The sequence below is a fragment of the Mercenaria mercenaria genome, chromosome 3, assembly GCF_021730395.1.
Source record: "Mercenaria mercenaria strain notata chromosome 3, MADL_Memer_1, whole genome shotgun sequence".
Taxonomy (NCBI): Eukaryota; Metazoa; Mollusca; class Bivalvia; order Venerida; family Veneridae; genus Mercenaria; species Mercenaria mercenaria.
Window position 1 is genome coordinate 55,893,750 of NC_069363.1, and position 21,470 is coordinate 55,915,219.

General features: G+C 35.3%; 1 protein-coding gene across 1 annotated transcript; it reads left to right on the top strand.

Annotated features, from left to right (window-relative positions):
• The first annotated feature begins 1,451 nt into the window (after window positions 1-1,451).
• Window positions 1,452-21,446, top strand: LOC123524663 (uncharacterized). The gene is made up of 8 exons (XM_045303011.2): window positions 1,452-2,290; window positions 11,316-11,416; window positions 12,317-12,694; window positions 14,319-14,423; window positions 15,115-15,234; window positions 15,563-15,667; window positions 16,143-16,162; window positions 16,952-21,446. Exons 1-8 carry the CDS (start codon window positions 1,668-1,670, stop codon window positions 17,756-17,758), a joined length of 2,259 nt encoding a protein of 752 aa, XP_045158946.2. The 5' UTR covers window positions 1,452-1,667; the 3' UTR covers window positions 17,759-21,446.
• The last annotated feature ends 24 nt before the right edge of the window (window positions 21,447-21,470 follow it).

Below are 21,470 nucleotides of genomic sequence, written 5' to 3' on the forward strand. Positions count from 1 at the left end.
AAGCGTACATGGCAATTTTATATAAGATGTAGGAATATTTCTTGGTCAGTAATGTGAAGGTGGTAGAAAGGCCAAGAGTGTTGTTGTTGTGAATATGAATGGCATTTTTCCCGTACTAAAAGTCAGTGTTGTTCTATTTTCTGCCATGACTTATAAGAAGCAGAATGATTATAAAAGGATCATTTCTGTAAAATTATTCTGAAATCAGGTCAACATTTTCTGACTAGAAATTTGAAAAGTTATCCATTATAGGTATGGTGGAGCATAACATTTACGAAATGTATTCACAAAAATCCTCAAAATTTTGTATCTGTTAATTGTATTCAGAAAGTGTACAACTCTATACATTTTGGAAAGTTATTTTAAAGTAGAATGCGCCACCTAGCGATTTTATGACTGCAAAATGTCTTACCCATCACCATCAGTTTGAACAAAGCTTACAGCTAGAAATGACCCGCTGTATCTCACGTTGTTCTGCGATTTAAACAGCATTTCATGTTTCAGGGAACTGCATTACAGAATTTGATAGCTGTCCTCAAATTAATGTTACACCCTGATATATGTTGTGACAGAGAGTTATATCCCTTAAACCATACACAAAGCGTCATGAAATTGAAACAACTATTTCTTATCTTCAAAAGCCTGTAATGTGGTTCCCTACAGAAGGTAATAGTCCAATTAGGCCTAAAAAAAGTTCTTTGTTTCCAGTAACATGCTCAAAAAATTAGAGTAGGTAGGTCGGAATTTTTTTTTTGAATTTGTTTTTAATTATATTAAGTGAGACTTTTCTGAAACTAGTTTTGTGCCAAAAAATGAATATAAATAAGGGGGTTATGTCTTTAAAGCATCAGTAAGTTAATTTCTAACACCACTGACCAAGTTTAAAGCATAAAAAGTGCAGTTTTGCAACTTTTTGTTAGAAAAAAAATCTCCAAGGCCATAAAAACATTTAGGGTCGGGCATAAAATTTAGGGTAGGTCGGGATACCGGAAACAAACATTTTTTTACGCCTTAGCTCTACAATACCCCATAAACTCATTTCCAGGTTGGGACTACCACATGCAACTGGAAGGCACCATTAACCCTTACCATGCTGGACACGATAGATTCTGCCTTTGCCGACCTTTGCATATCATGATCTGCCTGCACATCCGTGCAGTCTGATCATGATCTGCACTGTTCGCCATTCAGTCAGTATCATTTTGGTAAGCACCCCTTTTAACAGTTAGTGGTACTGTCCAAATTGAAAGACGGAGAAGTTCATTATAAAAACTTAGCAGGGTAAGGGTTAAATTTCGACTAACATGTGTATTCTGATGTAGTTTCCAGGACACTATATAAAAACTAAAATATCAAAATAAAGCATAAACCATTTGTGGGTAATCCCAGGTATAAACTATTAGATAACACTACACAATCAATGATAGGTGCATATAAATAGTAACGCTCAAGGTCTATTATGCGATCCAGGAAGATTTATTCTGTTTTTGAAACTATTGAATTTTGATCATAAATCTAATGTAATGCACTTTTGTTTTGTTTAATCCGTTCAGTTTATAATGTAATCATCTTATTTGTTAAGCTAACTTTGTTGCAACTGGATTCAGTGTTTTTTCTTTAGATATTTTAACGATAATTCTCGAGAAAAGGAGTTAAGACATAACAAAATGAATAAGGAATTGCAGTGGTCCTCGGAGAGCTATCGGTTAGATAAAGTGAAAGAAATATTTGGTCTGCCTTGCGTGGTAAGATTGGAAGAAGGCTATATGCCGCCTGACGAGTCGGAAGAATTTGCCCAAGGAGACATTATCACTCTCGACGTAGAAGTTCCTTCCGACAAAGTGGGCGCTTATTTTATAAAATGGAACGTGCAAGAAGTTGAAACCAAGAGTACCCGTTCTCCAGATTATGGAATCATAGCATCGGATAACCAAGAAATTTTCTTACCTCACAGTTACGATGGTAAACTTAAAGTCATGAAAGCTATTACTAAAGTCAATGGTATAAAAGAGCTCGCCAAAATATTTCCAGGAAAAGCTGAACTGGAAGGGGACATGAAGATAAAAACGAACAAAGGTGAATCAGTTAAACTTACTAAAGGCACAACAATTGAACTTGACAGAGTGATACCCGGGTCAACGTATGGCGCACAAAATGAACCAGATAAGCTGGTTATTCAGTTTGAGCATTCTAATGAAACTAAAGTAGCTGCATTACCTTTTAATATGAAAGGTAAATTTCACACGAGAGAAGATAAGAAAAAATATACCATCAAAGAAGCAATTGACAGGTTTGTATTTTAACCCTTATCCTGCTACATTTCTATAATGGACTTGTCCATCTTTCAATTTGAACAGTACCATTAACTGTTAAATGAGATGCTTACCTAAAAGATACTGACTGAATAGCGAACAGTGCAGATCATGATCACACTGCACAGATTAGCAGGCTGATCATTATCTACACTGTTCGCAGAGGCAGAATCAATCGTGTTCAGCATGATAAGGATAAAGTTCATGTATAAAAAGGTTTGATAATTTCAAAATGCCAAAAAAGATTGTTTCCTTATTTGCAAATCCAATTTGCTGTCTTTATAGGTATATGTTCAACAAGTAAATAAGGTCTAAATAAAGTTCAAAATGGTTTGTAAGTGCAGTAAAATATGTTTATTCAAATAAGCCTTTGTGTCATCTTAACATACTGCATTATTATTCAAGGTATTTTCATCAGTAGCAGTTTTGCAGTAACTTTATTAACCAAATAACAAAGACTTGTAGGTTTTTTATTCTTGAGAAATAATCGGCACATGCTTTTGGATTATATGGCTGTTCAAATCGATGGGTACATTCAAACCGTCTAAATATAATTGTTGCTGTTCTCCTTCATAAATATTTGTTATTACCCATGTTTGAAAAACTCAAGATACATCATTTTAAACTCAAAACAATAGAAACTTCAGTAAGGAAGTTTAACCTCACTTTATAATATATTGTACATTCTATACATAGTTTTATTATTCATAATATTCATTGCCTTTCTTGTTTGTCATTATTGTAATACTGGCCTAACATAGGCACAAACTGGTTTAAACATGTAGCATATTTTGTTCATATATAAGCTAGGGATGCCTTAGATATATCTGAATCAGCGTTGTTTCGGAAATGTCTTTTGCTCCATGGCGGTTATTGTCGTATGAATGTTTCAGGCAATATATCAATTTAGTCATAGATTATTGCGCATATGCATATTTTTAATTATCATTCTGTTGTTGTTGTTTTTTTTAAAAAAGATCAAACAATGATCTAAAATTACAAGACATATTTATTGCTGTTTTTGTTTATGTTTTATGACTGTATTTCCCCAAGCTAAAATTAGTAGTTTCGTCTTTCATTCAAAACTGAAGAGCTCGACAAGTGTTCATTTGATCATTCAATAAAGGAAATTAATGCAGTTTCAGTATATACATTCCTATAATTCTTTTATAAACATGGATATTTTATATTGCTATGTCTAAAATATAGCTAACGGGAGTTATTTCAAAAGATCATTTCTAAGCGGTGCTATGAAATGGAGTCTTGGTGATAGCATGACTCAACAATAACCATAAAATATAGCGTAGTGTTGACGTAACAAAATGTACATATAAACGAACTAGCTAATTTATATGAGAGAAATGTTTCTGTAAAATAAGAAAAGGCAATGTAAATAGTTCTGTAAGTAAATATACTTTACAACTGAACGTCATAAATTATTTTATCGCTTAGATAAGACTTTTTGTAGTACACTAAAAAAATAAAAACGAAACATCATTTTTTTGCCATACCTGACGCTTGACCTTTGTAGATCTAGATTTAGATTTTTATTGAAAGCCTTGGCCTCATAGAGGCATCGGGCCAAAAACATCATAACAATTAACACAAATAGCAAGACATATCAAACTAATAGATAATACACTTATAGGAATGAAAGCACAGTGCATATACAGTATACATAGACACCTGAGCCAGTATAACAATTTTAGAATTGAATACAGACATTTATATAGTAGAAAAGAGCTAATTGAATTTTTTCATAATGTGTTTACAAAAGACTGCTAACTTTGTTTCTTTCAGTATTATTCATCACCTTTGAAAACTTGATAGTATTTGGGTTAATAACAAATTCTTCTGAAATGTATTTTTTCTTTCTTGTTTGAAATAGTCACAACAAAACAGAAAGTGAAATCCATCACCTAATGAATCAGAATTACAAAGATTATAAGTTCTTTGATCCCTAGGAATACTGTGAAATCTGCCCTTTTCAACTGGGAGGTTATGATTAACACATCGGTAACAAAACAAATTTTTGGCTAAATTATTTGGTAAAATGTCTAAATATTTTTCACAAACAAAATTATCTTTAAACATTCTATAAATCAGACATTGACTTGAATCAAAAATATTACTATGCCAATTTTGCATATATCTATCTTTGAGCCTAGTTTTAACAATTTTCTTAAACATTGCCGGAGAGTCCTCAGTATTATTTAACCAGTAATTTGATACACCAAGAGAGTCCAACAAATTATGAATAAACATTAGCCAAGGAAGTTTAAGATCGTTTTCACAATAAAGCTTATATGAGGTATCGTACAATATATGACAATTTTTTCCTGATTTACTATTCAAAATCTTATTCCAATAACAAAGAACACGACATTTAATATGAACAGATAGAGGTACTGTTACCCCAGGTACAGCACCAAGGTCACCTAATAACATGCAGTTTGGTGTACTTTGTTTTGCATTAAGAATAAGTTCATAAAATTTAGTTTGAAATTTATCAATTGTATCTATATTTTCTATACCCCATACTTCACTACCATACAATAATATGGGAGCAACCATACTATCAAAAAGATGTAATTGCATACTAACTAGATCCATTTTTCTTGACTTAACAATCACAGAAAACATTGCTTTTCTAGCTTGTTCTATAAGATATTCTGTTGTCAATGTAAATTTACCATTAAAAGAGAACCTAACTCCAAGATAAGAAAAATAAACAATTTCTAAAATGTTGCCATCAAATTTAAAAGACTGAATATTGTATAGACCTCTTTTACTTTTCAAAAAAAAAAAAAACAACAATTTTGGTTTTGGAATGGCTAACTTGCAGATGCCATAAATTGCAGTAATCTGACATTGCATCAAGTGTTTTTTTTTTTGAAGTTCTGTAGCTGATTCTGAAACAATTTCAGTGTCATCAGCATTTAAGAATATATAACTTGAAATATAGTTCTACATCCGAATCGCTCAATGTTTGTTTTACAATGTTAGATAATAAATCTAACCCATTATAGTGATTAGATAAGAACTGATTTAAATCATTCAAAAATAAGGGGAAAAAAACTGGCAATAGATTTTCACTTTGACGTACACCTGTTTGGCTTGTGAAAAATTCAGACATCTTACTGAAAGAGTTTGTCTCAATACAAGATTTAGCTTTTATATACATCTTCTTCTTCTTCTTGTCGTTCGCGACTACACTGTCAGACCAGTAGCCTCGATGAAACTTGTGGTTTGCCGCAGATCCTCAATGCCTCCATACAGTTTCTGGTGGATTGAGGTAGTGCCTTGATGATGGTGACTTTTTCCTAGTAACTCACAGGTCGTCACCTAAACGCAACAAAGTCGTATCTTATTATGAATTTATAGTAAGATACGACTTTGTTGCGTTGAGGTGACGAGGTTCTGTTGGTTGTTCTGACTGAGCTCCTAGCTTAGCCAGTTTGTCTGCTTCTTCATTGCCTGCAATTCCACAATGGGATCGAATCCACTGAAGTGTTACTTTGCAGGTTATATGCAGGCTCTGCATTCTCCTGGCTAGCTGCGGAGCTTTATTGTTGATCAGAGCTTCCATGACAGACAGTGCATCTGTGAGAAAGACGACTGAGGAGCTTTCTTCTGCCGAGTCTTCAACCATTGAGACGGCCATCATGAGTGCTTCAGTCTCTGCCTTGTAATTGCTGCAGTGTTTTCCTTTGGCTGCATGTAGTGTTTCTCACTTGCCAGATGGGTATTGAATGAAAATTCCTGCTCCTCCATCTTTGACGGCGCATTTGGCTGATCCGTCTGTATAGACATGAGTCCATGATTCCGGAGGATAGCCTTCATTGATCATAGCAAGTGTGAGGCTATTCCGAATGCCTTCATCCTCTTGCTTCCCGCGGTCAAGACGGCGAACAGCAAGTCTCACAGTCACTGAGGACAGATCATTCGCTAGTGGGTTTATAATGTCTTCACTACCTAGGGGAGTCGTTGGTATGCTCAGCTCAGTTTTGAACTCTCGGTTGAGTTTTTTTGCCACATGTACGAAGCTGCTACGTTTGAGCCGATCCTTTGTGTAGCCATCTAGTTTGGCTTTCATGGGATGGTCTTGAAAAGACCTGAACTTCTCTGCTTGAAGCAGAACCTTTGCATGTCTTCTGTCTTGTAACGGCTGTGTGCCTGTTAGCTTCTCTATGAAGGAGATTGATGTAGACTTTATAGCACCTGTCATGATCCGCAATGCTTGGTTCTGAACCTTGTCTAAAGCCTGTTGGTTAGTTTTGGCAGTAGTGGACCAGGCAGTTGAGGTATACTCTAAATGGGGTTTCACTTTTCCCTGATATACTGTCTTGAGTATTTGCTCATTTGCACCCCATTGCGCATCATGGAAAGCTTCCTACGGGCCTTCCCTTCTGCTTGACTAATGGGGGGCTTCCAGGTTAGCCGTTTGTCAAAGGTCACTCCGAGGTATTTTGCCTCGTCTGCTTCAATCAGCGAAGTATTTCCCATCTTGATTTTACCCGCCCTCTGCTTTGACGACAGGGAGAATAGTGTGGTGGACGATTTCTCTGTATTGATCGATACACACCAATCTTCAGCCCAAGCTGAAAGCTTGTTAATGGCTTCTTGCATCCTGTATGTGGCTGTAGTGGCATGTCCTTCCTTACACCATAACACCAGATCGTCAGCGTAGAGAGCAGCCTTAACTCCTTTCGGTAGTTCAGACACCAGATTATTGATGAAAAGCAAGAAGAGTGTAGGGGATAAGACTCCGCCTTGTGGGACACCATGACGCAACAGGACCTTCCTACTAGTAGCATGTTCTAAACTGACTCTTGCTCTCCTGTTTTGGAGGTATGACTTAATCCACCTCAACATGTGACCTCCTACTCCAGTCCTCATCAGCTTGACGAGGAGTTCATCAGTCCAGACTTTGTCAAACGCCCTCTGCAGATCAATCCATGCTGTAAGCACGACTTTCTGCTCTTGGAAGGCGTCCTCTATCTCTTGCGATAGATAAGTGGTCTGGTCCTCATTGGAGCGGAATTGTCTGAAGCCAGCTTGTTGCGTTGCGAATAGGTTGTTAGTCTCAATGTACCACTTCAGGCATGCATTCACAATCCTCTCCATGGTCTTTCCAACACAGCTGGTTAGGCTGATTGGGTGGAAGCTTGCAGCCTTCTTTGGATCCTTCCCTTTCTTGTGGATGGGGATCATGACTGCCTCTTTCCATATCTGTGGAAGCAGTCCTTGTGTCCAGCTGTAGTTGTACATTTCCAGGATTTCATTTGCGACTCCATCTGGTCCGGGAGACTTCTTTGCTTCATGTATTCTGGTGTCACTTGGCTTGTCTGCCTTTCCTTTTTTTCTCTTCGGGCTTCCCTTTGCCGTTCCCTGTTGATGGGGATGTTGGAAACATCTTTGTAGTTAGAGGCAAAAGTGTTTGTCGCTTGTTTACCCGTTAACAGTTCACCATTCTCTTCCAAAGTTACTGAGCCTCTTCCTGTTTCTTCATCGTTCAGCTGACTCGTCAATCTCCACAGTTTTGGCCATCTCGCCCTAGGTTGAGCGAGGCTGTTTTGTTTCTCCAGCTCTTCCTCTGTGCTTCCCGTTTGTGCCTGAGGAATCTGGCCTTGGCTAGCTGTAGAGAGAGATTACTTTCTTGTGAGGGATTGTTTTCTGCTTCCTCCCTGGCTTCTAATAACTTTGCCTGTAGATTCTCCATCTTATCACTCCAGTAGGGCTTATAGTCCTTTCTTGCTCCTCTTGGAATGGCGCTGTAAGCAGCCTTAAGTATACTGGCGTTGAAGTCTTTCACAACCCGGTTGATGTCTCTACCTTCCACTCTGATGTCTTTACAGAGCTCATCACTCAGACTTTGGTAAAAGGTCCACCCACCTGGCTTTCTTGTAGTTCCATCTGGGGATGTACGGTGAAGTAAAGGCTATACGGTCCATAGTAAGTTGGACTGGGCGATGGTCGCTACCTCCTAGTTGTTCATTGACCTCCCGCTTGACATGTCCATGTATGTCATCAGTACATAAAGCAAGATCAGGGGTTGATGTTGTTCGCCAGCTTCTGGAGTAAAAAGTTGGGGGATCATCAGGCTTGTTGATGAGATTTAGCTTGTTATCATCTTGCCAGGTCTCCACTTCCTCTCCACGTTTATCCAGGTGGTCATATCCCCACAGCTTTGTGAGTGACTTTTAAAGTCTCCTACAATGATGAACCTGGTTTGATCAGTTGTAACTTTGTCAAGGGACAGAGCTTTGTCACTTGGAGAGTATATGTTCACAAGTTTCAAACTAAACTCGTTCTTTCTGAGGCTAAGAACTTGGAACTCGGAGTCATCCATATGCGTGTTGGTCTGGACAGCGCTGATGTTGTTCCTGACCAATGTCATGATGCCTCCTTTTCGTCTGCCAATTCTGTCACAACGAAAACACTGGTATCCTCTGACTTTGAAGGATTTCTCTGGCTGTAGGTGAGTTTCCTGAATGCAACAGACATTGATGTCTTTCTCATGGAGGATATGCTCAAGTTCAGCTTTCTTGTTGAAGACACCCTCCGCATTCCAATACATCAGCCTGAAAGGCTGATGCGGATTGGTTTTTCTCCTTGGTATGTTCCTCCTTCTTCTCTTTGCATGTTGTGGATTGAAGGAGGGACCCCCAGTAGCTGTGGGTGGACTCTGTCGAGGCTCAGAGCCCGTCACTGAATCCCCCTGGAGGGACCTTAGAGATTCAGTACCACATTGTTGAATACGGATGGCTGTGTAGTCATAGCGATATTGCATGGTGCTGTGGTTCGTTAAGAGAGTACCAATGGCCCAGCACCTCTGTCCTCAACTCTCAAGGTTTCTTTCGGGGTTACCTCACCCTTAGTTTCGAGTTAAAACCCTATCCTGAGAACACAGGAGCTATTTGTCCCATAGCTGGGGGTCTGTTCATAGGCATCAGGGCGTGTCCACACACCGGTGGGCCTGGCATGCCACATGTCTTGGAGCAGACCTCCTCCGAGTCCCCTGCAGTTCTTCCTGAGGCCGCAAGGTGCTCAGTTATCGTGTGGCGCCAACTCGGAGGCACTGCAAAAGGACTTGTCTGCCGAGAGGCTCTGTACTGGCAGGCAAGACTTACGCACTCGGCTCCTTTTTCAACAATAGGCTAGCCAGCGGTGAAGGTGACAAGCACACAACACACAGCACACCACACTTTACGCATCAGCAATTGCCACACTTTTAAATACATATTATGAATGATTTTGATACATTTGCCGTCAACATTATTACAGAGTAATTTTTGCCGAAGTGCCGTTCTGTTGATACTGTCGAACGCTTTTCTGTAGTCAATAAAAGAACAAAACAATTTTTTACCTTTTGATAAGTATAAATAAATCAACATTTCAAGGAAAATACAGGATCAACAGTACTGTAATTTTTCCTAAATCAAGCTTGTTCCTCACAAAGGATGTTATTAAGTTCTAGAGAATTATTCAGCCTCATATTAAGAACATTTGAAAAAAGTTTACCGAAACAACTTAAAATGGTGATGTCCCGATAATTATCTGGATCACTTATATTTCCTTCACTTTTATAAGTGGGTAAAATGATCCCTTTGCTCCATGCATCTGGAAAAATACCAGAATCCAAAATGATATTGAAAAGATAACAAAAAAAAAACGTCAAACATATTTTCAGGAACATTTGTCAAATATTCATTTAGTACATTATCAAATGAAGAAGACGCTTTATTTTTTTTAAATGAACATATAGCTTGTCGAATTTCTGCTACAGTGAAAGGTTTATCAAGTTCAATATTATTATCACTAATATTAGATAAATCAATAACATCGGAATCATTATGCACTAAATTTGCATTTAATTTACTAATCTGTTCATGATACGCCTTAGCAGTAACTTTATTAACAATATCCTTCTTATCAGTTGAATATTTATTCTAATGCTCTTGTTGTAATTCATATTACTACTGCCTTCACCACCCGTATTCGGATGTATTTTATTCGGACATGCAGTAATTCGATCGTCGGGAAGAAATGTCGAATATCCGTAAAGGTCGTGACACTGTTAAATTATTAATGAATTGAAAAAAAAAGTTCAACGTTTGGGTTGTTCTTTTTTTTACGCTGCAAAACCTTTTCGCATGCGACTTGAATTGAAAACGTCATAAGAAGTTTCCTATATCATAGTCTTCCCGGTATACTTCCGATGACTCCGCAGCTCCGAAATAACTGAATGTTAGTTGGCTAGTGGTGGTAACAACCCCTCAACAAAGTTTTGAAAACACATATTTCATTACATGCAAAAGTCGATAAATTGATTTAAGAATGGCGCGCTAATGTTTTGAAAAGTTGGGGAGTTGAAGACACGTTGTTCACAATATTGTAATTGACATTTACATTTATTAACAATTTACTTTTGTAAGAACATGGATTCTGCATTTACATGAATTACAGCACGAGCTCCACGTGAACATGTGACAAAGGTCATACTCCGAGTGTTATAAAAGAAAGCGCCACATTAGATCTGATTTAATGAAAAATGATACATGAAGAATGAAATATTTACCCTAAAAGAATGCTGAGTATTTCTTTTCCTTGATTGTATATTTTTCACTTTCTTTTAGGTAGCATGACGCTTTTTTCGATTCTTTAGTACGAAACAAATTGGAGAGCGGATCAGAAGTTTATAAAATTTCGCAATACAAATGAACATCATTGATTATTTATGAGCAGATTCATTGAAACCAACGATTGGAAAATATTTATTTCAAAGCTATTTCTTCAAACAATTATTCATAACGCAGAAGGCATTATAAGAACTATTTTAAGAATTGATTTGTTAATAGGGCGCCTTCGTAATATTTACTTTTTTAAGACAACAATGCTAGAATACATTTCCCAAATATAAACAACTGTAACATAAAATTGATACAGTGTACTAAAGATTACTTAATGGTTTGTATATTCCTATGCATTGTCTTTCCATAGATATGGATTGCCTCTTGACGTTACCTTTATAAACGATGAAATAAAGCAAAAATTTTACCAAGAAGTCTTGGCCGGGCGAAGAAAGCTTGCATCAGTAACTGGTAAATGTTTTTACAATATTTCTGTGTTTGTCTCCCGAAAAACGATCGGAAAATGTGTACCTCAGAACATTGTAGTGTACATTTTGATGCATACTATCTGAATATAACTCATATACGTACCTATAATTAATGTCACAGCTTTGTGTCAGATCAAATTTACTCATGGTCTTGCAGTTACAATTTCAATTCATCAGCAATATTTATAAAACCAATTTAAATTATGAACAACATAGGACAATCAGAATTTTAGATTTTCATGAAAAAGATCTTTGAAATTGAGGTCAATATTTTATGAGGAAATTGATGAAAAAAATCTTAGCTACATTTAACGAAACTTCTAACGACCCCTCGATATCTTTTGCATTTTCTTTCATATTGCTAATAGTAAGTATCTGAAATTTCTAACATATTTAGAAAAGTAAGCTGAAAAACAAATTTGAAAATTTCAACACAATCGAATGATAGGTTACAACGATATTATTTTATTGAATCTGCTGGCTCAGTCCAATTTTAAAAGTCTCAGAAATACATGTAAATATTTGCAATATACAAAGGAGAGTGTGTAATTGTAAACCAAAAAAAATGACAAAAACAAAATAACATATCTGTTCTGTCACTTTGGGAATAAATTTAAATTTGGTTTGATTTTTTTTTATATGTATCCGTATAAATGATATTAGTTCGGATTTTAAAACAATTACTGTTGTGTGAATTTTTGTGACTTTTAAAAAAAAACGTATGGAAGTAGTAAAATGAATTAAATGGTGTCTTTTATAACAATCTGAGTAGTTTGTTGAAATGTTAATATGTTATTAACAACACATTTGTCTAAATGGGTTTATTAAAGGTATTTATAAATGTCAAGTCTATAGAAGGTTATAAAAGGGAATTGTATTTTAGAAACTCTGAGACTGAAACGTATCGTAAAGCAACGAGTCTTAGTAGGGCACTACAAACCAGTCATCGAACCTGATAACGCGGAAAGCGCTGAAGGAAATGGCCCATCGGAAAGTGAAAATCCTGACGCTGAAAATGTTGATAATGAAAACGCTAACGCTGCGGACAGCGGAGATGTTCGTCGAAGAACTGTTGTTATGATACCAGTGGATAATCCGGAAATTGGAGAAATACCTGTAAATATATGTGAAGGTGACATTTTGACAATATATGAATCACTCGTCAACATCAAAAGTGTTACGGAGGCAAAAGATATGGTTAGAGAAACATTATGTCTTGACTTTGATGTGAAGCCTGGGTTGAAACTTCTAACAAAAGAAGGTTTGTCCAATTTTCATGTTTACTTTGGTTTATTAGAGTTAGAAATTCTGAGCCTTATAGATATTCCTATTCTCAACCTTTTAGAAAGGCCTTGTAGAATTTAACTCTAATTTTTCATATAAAATTAACAGAAGTGTAAGTATAATAAATCATACGTGCTTTACGTAACTTTTTGAGAAACACTTCCATGTAAACACTCATTGTTATCGTATCAAACTGGGTTAATATTTGAAATTTCAATAAGGACCAGGAAGCAATGCGAACTATTGTAAATTAATTGAACGTGTTATAAACACGAGAACGTAAGTTGTATATTCAAATAATCCGGATAAAACGTCCGTCTTGTTAATCCATGCATTAACCAGTTTGAAAACCGTTTAAATAATGATTTTCTCTCATTTCATTATTTTTGTCGAGTTTGACAAATGAATTGAGTGTTACAATGGATGCCTTTTCAGCATAAAATATGACTAATCAAGATCTTTAAACTTACTTTTCAAAAATATAAATTAGCTCTATTATTAAGAAAGATTTTGTAAAAACAGACTCTCGACTACGCGCTCTCTTTGTTGCACCACAAGAGAATAGCTCACTTTTAACACATAGAGGATATTTGTTTGTTTTTCATGAATATGGAGTAGGCCTATATCTCACCTACGCGCTCGTGAAACTGTGAAAATTTTCTCACTTCGAGGTGAGATATATTCCATATTCACGAAAAACAAACAAATTTCTTTTTATTTTATGCTTAATTACGTTGAGATGTGCATTTTGCAACAAATTTTAATCTCAGCGCGGGAAACAGGCGCGCGTAAACAGACATGACGTCAGACGTGTTGTGACGTTAGAAAGATGCACACAACATAAAGTTCCAATTTATTTCATTTTTTGCTGCATAACGTTATGGAATTCTCATTAAGTAAAATAATTTGAATCGAGAAATATACTATAATGAACAAAGTGCGACTACAATTTTCATCCTGTTTTAAGCAAATAATTTAAAATTCATACACAATGTACAAGTAGATCGGAGCTATATCTCTCACAGTGTGAAAATATAGATTTCATATTTTCACAGTGTGAGTGATGAGATATAGAGGATATTTGTTTGTTTCAGTGAAATATCAATTTTATTTCACTCGTGAGCACCAAAAACAGTCATTTTCACTCACTACGCCACGAGTGAAAATGACTGTTTTTGGTGCTCACGAGTGAAATAAAATTGATATTTCACTGACACAAACAAATTTTCTTTTTATTTTATGTGTAAAACTCTTCTTTTGTCGCATAATTGATAAAATGTCGAAAATTGCGGGAAAGATCAACAGAAAGCATAGCGCAAATGACGTCATTTCAACGACGTCGTCGTCATTATGGTCCCCGGTATTCATAACGCTCGGTATACAATTTGACTTTAATCGCGACGGAGGACCGGAACTAGTTCGGCAAAAACAGTGAAAAATAAAAATGATAATCTACTGTTTCAAAACTGTGGATTATCACTTTTATTTCACTGAGAAAACTCTATAATTCACTGGAAAACATAAAATAAATAAAAATATTTATTGACAGAATACAGTATTTCATTAGTTAGCATAAAATAAAACTGTATATCTACTTTTAGATAATTCTCGGAAGTATGAGAATGTTCAACATGGACAAAGAAAGTCAGGAGGAAAGCCCCCACCTTTACCAGCTAGACCAGCTAATCCTAAACCTTTAACCAATAGTAAGACCTATGTTAATAAGTTTGGCTATCATCTACGGTTTATAAATAGTTTTACTATTTTCATATATTGTTAGGTACCTAACTGATTTCTTTTTAGCTTAAAATGAAAAACAGTCTTCAAATGGACGAAATCTACAAAATATACATAGGTTACTCTAAGTTGCAAAATTAGGAAATGATTTTTACGATAGCTTCAATACATTCTGCATTTTTATTTGACTTCATGTATGTTCAGTTAGATTGATATTGTGAAGTAGATCGGACATCTCAGGAATTGCAACCCACAATGTGCTGATTGTTTCTTATGCTTGCTTCTGTTTCAGTTGCGTCTAATACATTTACTACATTTTCTGTGTCACACCTTTTTATTCACCACGTACTCTTATTTGTAATGCGAACGCCTTCTTAGCTATATTCTTCCTTTTTAAAAATTGACTGCATTTAAACATGCATTAAGTAGCCATCCAAGGGAGTGGCAAAATGTGGCTGCTTGAGGTAGGTGGCCACTTAAGTCGGGTGGAAATTAGAACAAAATGTTAATTCTGAAGCAAGCTGACTGGCTGTTTTAGAAGGTGGCTGCTAAGGCAAATTTCACTTTATTAACATACCGAATCTGAAATGGATTGCTGCAAAAGATGACCCCATTCCCAACATGAACTGATTTGTAATACTGTTTTATCAAAATATGTAGCATTTGAAGACAAAAACCTTGATGCCTCAGAGGTCCAATACAAGACACTACCCTCTCGAAAACAACCGGATCCCCGAGATGACAATGACGACTATTTAGTTCCTGTATCCCAAAAGAATTGTAAGTGTTGTTGTTTTTTCTCAGTTATATACTTTACAAAAAGTTATTCTTTTGGCAAGGTATTCATTAATTATATATTATTTAATGTACACTTCTTTTGTATTTATAAATCGTTATAAAAATGAACTACTTAATTACAATGAAACCTTTATAACGTTTTAAACTGGCAGGAATGCGGAACATTATTAAAACGGATTTCAACATATACAACAAGTTTTAAAAAAAAGTAAAGCAGAAGAATATTATTCATTCATTTATTCACATGCTTGAAACACACTGCAGCTAAAACTATGGTTTAATTCATTAAACATTCATACTTTTCTCCCAGTATTAGGTGACTATGTTGACATGAATGAGATGAATCGAAACAAAACGCCTGGGGATCCACCTGTACCTCCGCGAAAACCGATACAGGTTCCAACACGAGTAGTTGGTAAATATATAATTTTTATTGCATATTATATTCAAAAGAACATTAGTGTTCAAAAGAACATTAGTGTTTACAAAAAAATGTTTCCTTTTTGAAACATGTACTACCCACGTAAGGAGTTTTGATAAGTAATTTCTTCTAAAAACGAGGAAAAAGAATTTTGATCTAATATACATTGTGATGCACTACCAAATATTACGTGACTTTACATGGACGCTGTTTTCTTAGTTTAGAGTGGGTGTGTAGGACAAAATCTATGAATTTGGCAGACGACTTCCAAACAGTATTGATCATTTGAATAATTGGTTTCAGCTGTAACGAAATGAAAATTAATTGGCTCTGACCCACGCAAATGAAATGCATAATAACCAATAACCCGTTTAATTTAATCGAGGGGAGATAACTTATTCAAGAAATGCTTGTTCCTGTCTTACACAATACTTGATATAAATCGCATTCTTTCATTCTTTCATTACAGGTTCAGGGCAGAAACCAACGGTATGTTCATCTTATTCAAGTAGGCCAAATATTTTTGCAACATTGAAGAATAAAGTATTTTTTAAAACCTATCATAGATTAGTTTTACGATGAATGTAAAAGAAGTGAATTTCGAAAATAAACGCTGATGTTTCATTGATTTTTTCTGAGAAAAGGATACAAATTGTTTCATGTATGCATAGTTGAATGGTTTAGTACACTCACGATAAGTGACATTCTCTATCAAATTGTATGTTATTAAAACCTCGAAAAAGCGACAATTTTAATATTTTCGGGGGTGTCCACAAAGGAGCGAAAATGTCTTTACCACATCGAAAACTGTAAACAAGTTCTTCAGCACATATTTCTGTAATCTCTGAAACTCATTATATTACTTTACATATTTTGAATACACTGTAATTTTATCAGTAGGGTCAATCCCATTAACATCTAGTGAAATGACCGTGTGCGGTGACACAATGGTCAAAACAAAGAGTAATAACCAATCCAATCACATCAAATGCATTACTTGTAATAGCAGGCACATGTAGGTGAGCTGTCGTGGTCATTCTTAGGTAATAGATTATCAACAAATACATACAAACTATATTCATAACCATTATACTCCTAGTATCATGTCGATTTTGTTTTACATCCAAACAAAGTGAAAATTGAATTGAAGAATGTTACATTTACCAAACTAATGCTATATTTTTAAAAAAGTGACAGTCTTTTGATGTCAAAATTGTCCTTTGTTTCTATACATTTACATCATTTTACAGAAAATGAATATTTTTTTTTTATTATAAGGAAAAGGACAAGAAGCATTTCTGGTCAAAGAAGGCTTTCAAGTCAAACAAAAAAGAAAACTCAGGACAAAACACAAAGGTTGCAGAGATAAAGCCAAGACCTCGCATTTCAGAACCATTACTTCAAACTATAGAAGAAGATGATAACCTGGATGGAAAAAAAGAACTAAAGAAGATGAAAGAACTTGATAATTTTTCACGGCAAACAGGGCTTGTTGGTACGTCTACGTATTCGTCAGACGATCTTGGAGAATATGAAGAAATAAACGGGGTGAAACCTTTTACCAGCTTGGCAGAGATGTCTGCCGATAGCCGTTCCAAAGAGCAAAACCTGAGCGGTTATGACGAAATAGAAGATGTGATTGCGCTGCACATACAAGGAACCAGTGGTTCTGAACAAACATATACACTGGATCCGGAACAAACGACGGAGCCAGCACATTCAGTTAGTGGCCCGAAAAGATTACCGGAGACGGAAGTAACACAGTCAGATACCAGTAACTTAGAGGAGAGGCAAATATCTAGTGTAACCGAGTCTGGCGGTTCTGTGGCGGATGTCTCGCCGACAAGAACTAATGAACAGAGAAAAACAAACAAGTTGTTTAATGACTTGACCAATGAGGAGTTAGTAGAAAGATTACAATTATGCAATTTACCAGATATGGCAGACATTTGTAAGACTGAAAACCTTGACGGAGAATTCTTTGCAGATGTCACCCCAGAATTTCTGAAAGAAACAATGTGTCTGCAAGGAATTAAACTGGCAAAGTTCCTGAAAATGAGAGACGAAAATTGGGTTCCAAAATAAAATGCTTCATAAAGCAAATTGTTATTGAAGAATAAATACGAATATTTATCACAATTTGAATATTTAACAAAAAAACTGCAACAGAGGAAATGATTTTTCGGTAGTTATGTTCCGATTATAGCATATTTTTCCATTTTTAAAAACAATTTGACACATACATGAAGTGAAACGTTGATGTTTTCAACAGATGCGTTTAGATACTTATGCAGTGTACGCATTGATTTTGTCAAAGAACTTTGGAAAACCTGCAAGGAAAAAGAATTGGGAAAAAAATCATAGCCATTGGAGTATCTGATCATCAATCTAAATAGGTGTACATTTAGGTCAATTTTCCGTAATAATAACTGAAATTGAAAAATCTATAGTGTACATTGTTACACAAAACATGACATTTGATTTTCTTGTTGTGTTTCCGGCTCTTTGTATATCTTAGTAATTATAAAGTATTTATCCGGAAATTGTCTCAAATGTTCAAGAATGAAATGATTAGTTTCGGTTACTTGGATGTAGGATAGGTATCAAGATCAGATTCAATTCAAAACGCCTACACCAGCATAATTATACCACCTAAATGAGTCCATCATCTTTGCTCCATATACATTTCTGTAATATTTGTACGAGAGAAAATTAATGATTTTTATTTTATGTTTTTCGGTGGTTTATCGAAATATAACGGTGAATTATATCCTGATAAACTCACTGGCCACTCAGTGAAAATTATCAAATCTGATACCCGGATTAACGTCAAAAAGTTAACCGAGCGTACTGAAAGCCGAAAACAATATGACGATGACGTCGTTAAAATGACGTCATCTTTGCGATGCTTCCTGATAAAATTTCCCGCAAATTTCGACACTTTATTGAAATAAACACAACAAAGTAGAGTTTTAGACATAAAATAAACAGAAAAATTGTTGGTATCGATGTAATATCACGGTAATTTCACTCGTGAACACCAAAAGTTGTTATTTTCACTCGTGGCTGCGCCACTCAATAAAGAATTATTTAAATTTGCATTTCGTTTTGTTATACAAATTAAACAAAACTTAGATTCTCAGAATTTCAAAGTACTATGTATTCATTTCAGTCAGCATAGCTTCCAATTTTAAGTTCTGTATTTTTTTTGTTAAAACACACAAACATGTTTATTGTATATTTACATAGAAACTGTGTAGTAAATTATTTATATTTTGTAATACGAAATTAAGGCATAATATATCGTTAACTAGAAACCAACAGAAAAAAAATATTTTAGGAGCAATCTTGTTACAACTATCATACCACATGTATAATAATCGAAAGAGACTCAGTACGGTGTGGGTAATTGCACATTTGAGCCATGCCATGAGAAAACCAACATAGTGGGTTTGCGACCAGCATGGATCCAGACCAGCCTGCGCATCCGCGCAGTCTGGTCAGGATCCATGCTGTTCGCTAACAGTTTCTCTAATTGCAATAGACTTTGAAAGCGAACAACATGGATCCTGACCAGACTGCGCGGATGCGCAGGCTGGTCTGGATCCATGCTGGTCGCAAACCCACTATGTTGGTTTTCTCATGGCACGGCACATTTCATTACTCCTCACCAACCGATCCAATCAAACCATGTCTGCTATCAATTATCATCTTGCATAGCTGCTATATGATTTCAAAGGATCTTTTGGATTTGTCTGTCAAGGTTTTAGAAGGGCGGCCTCTTTATTCTTTTAGAAGAACTAAAGTATGTAACCTTGGTGTATTAACATTCAGAGAAATCGAATTATGCATGATAAATGCTTAACCTTTTAACTCGACTACTCGAAGAATATGTAGAGTTATTGTACTTGCCCGTCCGTCTGCATCCACGTTCCGATTTTGTCAGGGTCTTTTTGTATGAAAGCGAGTATCCAAGTGACTACTTGTAGGAATAGATTGAAACTTCGTGTACTTATTTCTTGTGATGATCTGACATGCCATGCGCAGATAACTGTTTTTGCATTTTTATAAAGTTATGCCCCCTTTTGTACAAAGAAATGTTTGGTCGTGTTTTTGTATGTAAGGTTGTAACACATCAACCGCTGGCGGGGACTGACTAAGACTTCGCATATTTCTTCATTGAGATGATCTGACATGCAGCCTGCAGATTCCATAACTGTATGTTATTGTTTCTCAAAGTTATTATCCTTTATAGACTTAGCATTTTTGTGTAATTTGTTATCTCATTTAGTATCAAAAGGTTCATTTTCTCAAAACGATACCGCTAACTTACTTGTTTAGTCTATGTTTTCATTATTTCAACGTTTTAGCTGAAAAATTTCGAAAAGTCGAGTGTTGCTGTCCTCTGCAAGTTCTTGTTACTGATCGCACTATCTACTGGCAAATAAAAAGTTAAACTTGAATTATTATTGTTATATTCAGTAAATAAATAACATGAAAAGACATCGTATTTTGAATTTATTCTCGTTTTTGAAAATCTTTTACGAACTTAACAAAATCTTGCTACTCATGCATGGCTGGACAAAATCTATAATGGTATGGGGTTTACAAATATCTAGGAAGGGTCGCGCTACTGTAAACAAACAACTTCTTAAGGCTTAAACTCAATTAGACTCATAGTTTCACAAATACTAACGTTAGTAATCAATAAAGTTTGGTATTAATAGCTTTACACAAAATGCAACTTCGGCTCTAGTTTTATAACAAAACAATACCTATCGCAATGAAGAAACCTATGTCAGAACATCGATATGAAAAATTGGACACCTTTCCCGTTGACCACATCCAAATTCATAATATGTAACAAAAACAAGTATATTTCAAAATACCAGTTATAGCAATCGAAATTCAAAAATCTATACACCAAACAAGGCATTTCATTTTCTTGTTTGTGTTTCCTGTTTTGTTAGGTCGTAGCAATTATGAACTATATTTGTTGGGAAATGACTTTTAAATTCGTTCGACAATCAAACTGTGTCTTCCCAGACTGGTATTTGCACAAAGTACAATAGCAAATACCGTAATCAAGATATCATTCGCGTGTATAAAATAAATTGACTGGTAAATTATCTTTAAATAATAACAAAATTATTAGACAAACAGCCAGCTATGTACATTCTGCTATGTAGTTAAGAAAGGAATAACTTACAGATGTTGCAGACTCTTAAAAAACTTCAATATTTAGAACACATTTTTGTTATCAATGTTTTTTTTTAATATCTTGGCCATCCTTTTCATATTTATAAATGTGTATATGCCGATATTCAGCTACGATAAGAAAGCCTAACAGATATATCTAGGACAGTTATTTGTTAACAGTGTATATATTTTTTTCTATCTTTGCCATCCTTTTTATATTTGTAAATGGTCAAAGATATATTGTTCATGCCAGTATGCAGCTAAGAAAGGAAAACCTAACAGATGTTGAACTTCAGTATATTTTAGAACACATCTGATTATCAATGTATATTTTTTTTTAAAAATTTTTGCCATCCTTTTTATTTTTGTAAATGGTTAAAGGTATATTGTTTATGCCGATACGCCAATATATATATCTTAAACTAAATTTAAAACTGATCAAGATACCACTGTTTGTGGAGTACCAGTTATGAGGATGGTCTGCTGTCTCAATAAGAAAATTGATTTGTTATGTGTCTATTTTGTAATGCGGTCATATTTGAAATGCGTATCAATAAAACCTTGTTGTTACAAACTATCTTTTCTGCTTCTTTGCACC

Excerpts from the sequence above, each read along its gene's own strand:
- LOC123524663 (XM_045303011.2), top strand. The coding sequence starts at position 1,668 with ATGAATAAGGAATTGCAGTGGTCCTCGGAGAGCTATCGGTTAGATAAA. Across the intron at positions 12,695-14,318 it reads GAAACTTCTAACAAAAGAAG|ATAATTCTCGGAAGTATGAG; the intron begins GTTTGTCCAATT and ends ATCTACTTTTAG. Across the intron at positions 14,424-15,114 it reads TCCTAAACCTTTAACCAATA|CATTTGAAGACAAAAACCTT; the intron begins GTAAGACCTATG and ends CAAAATATGTAG.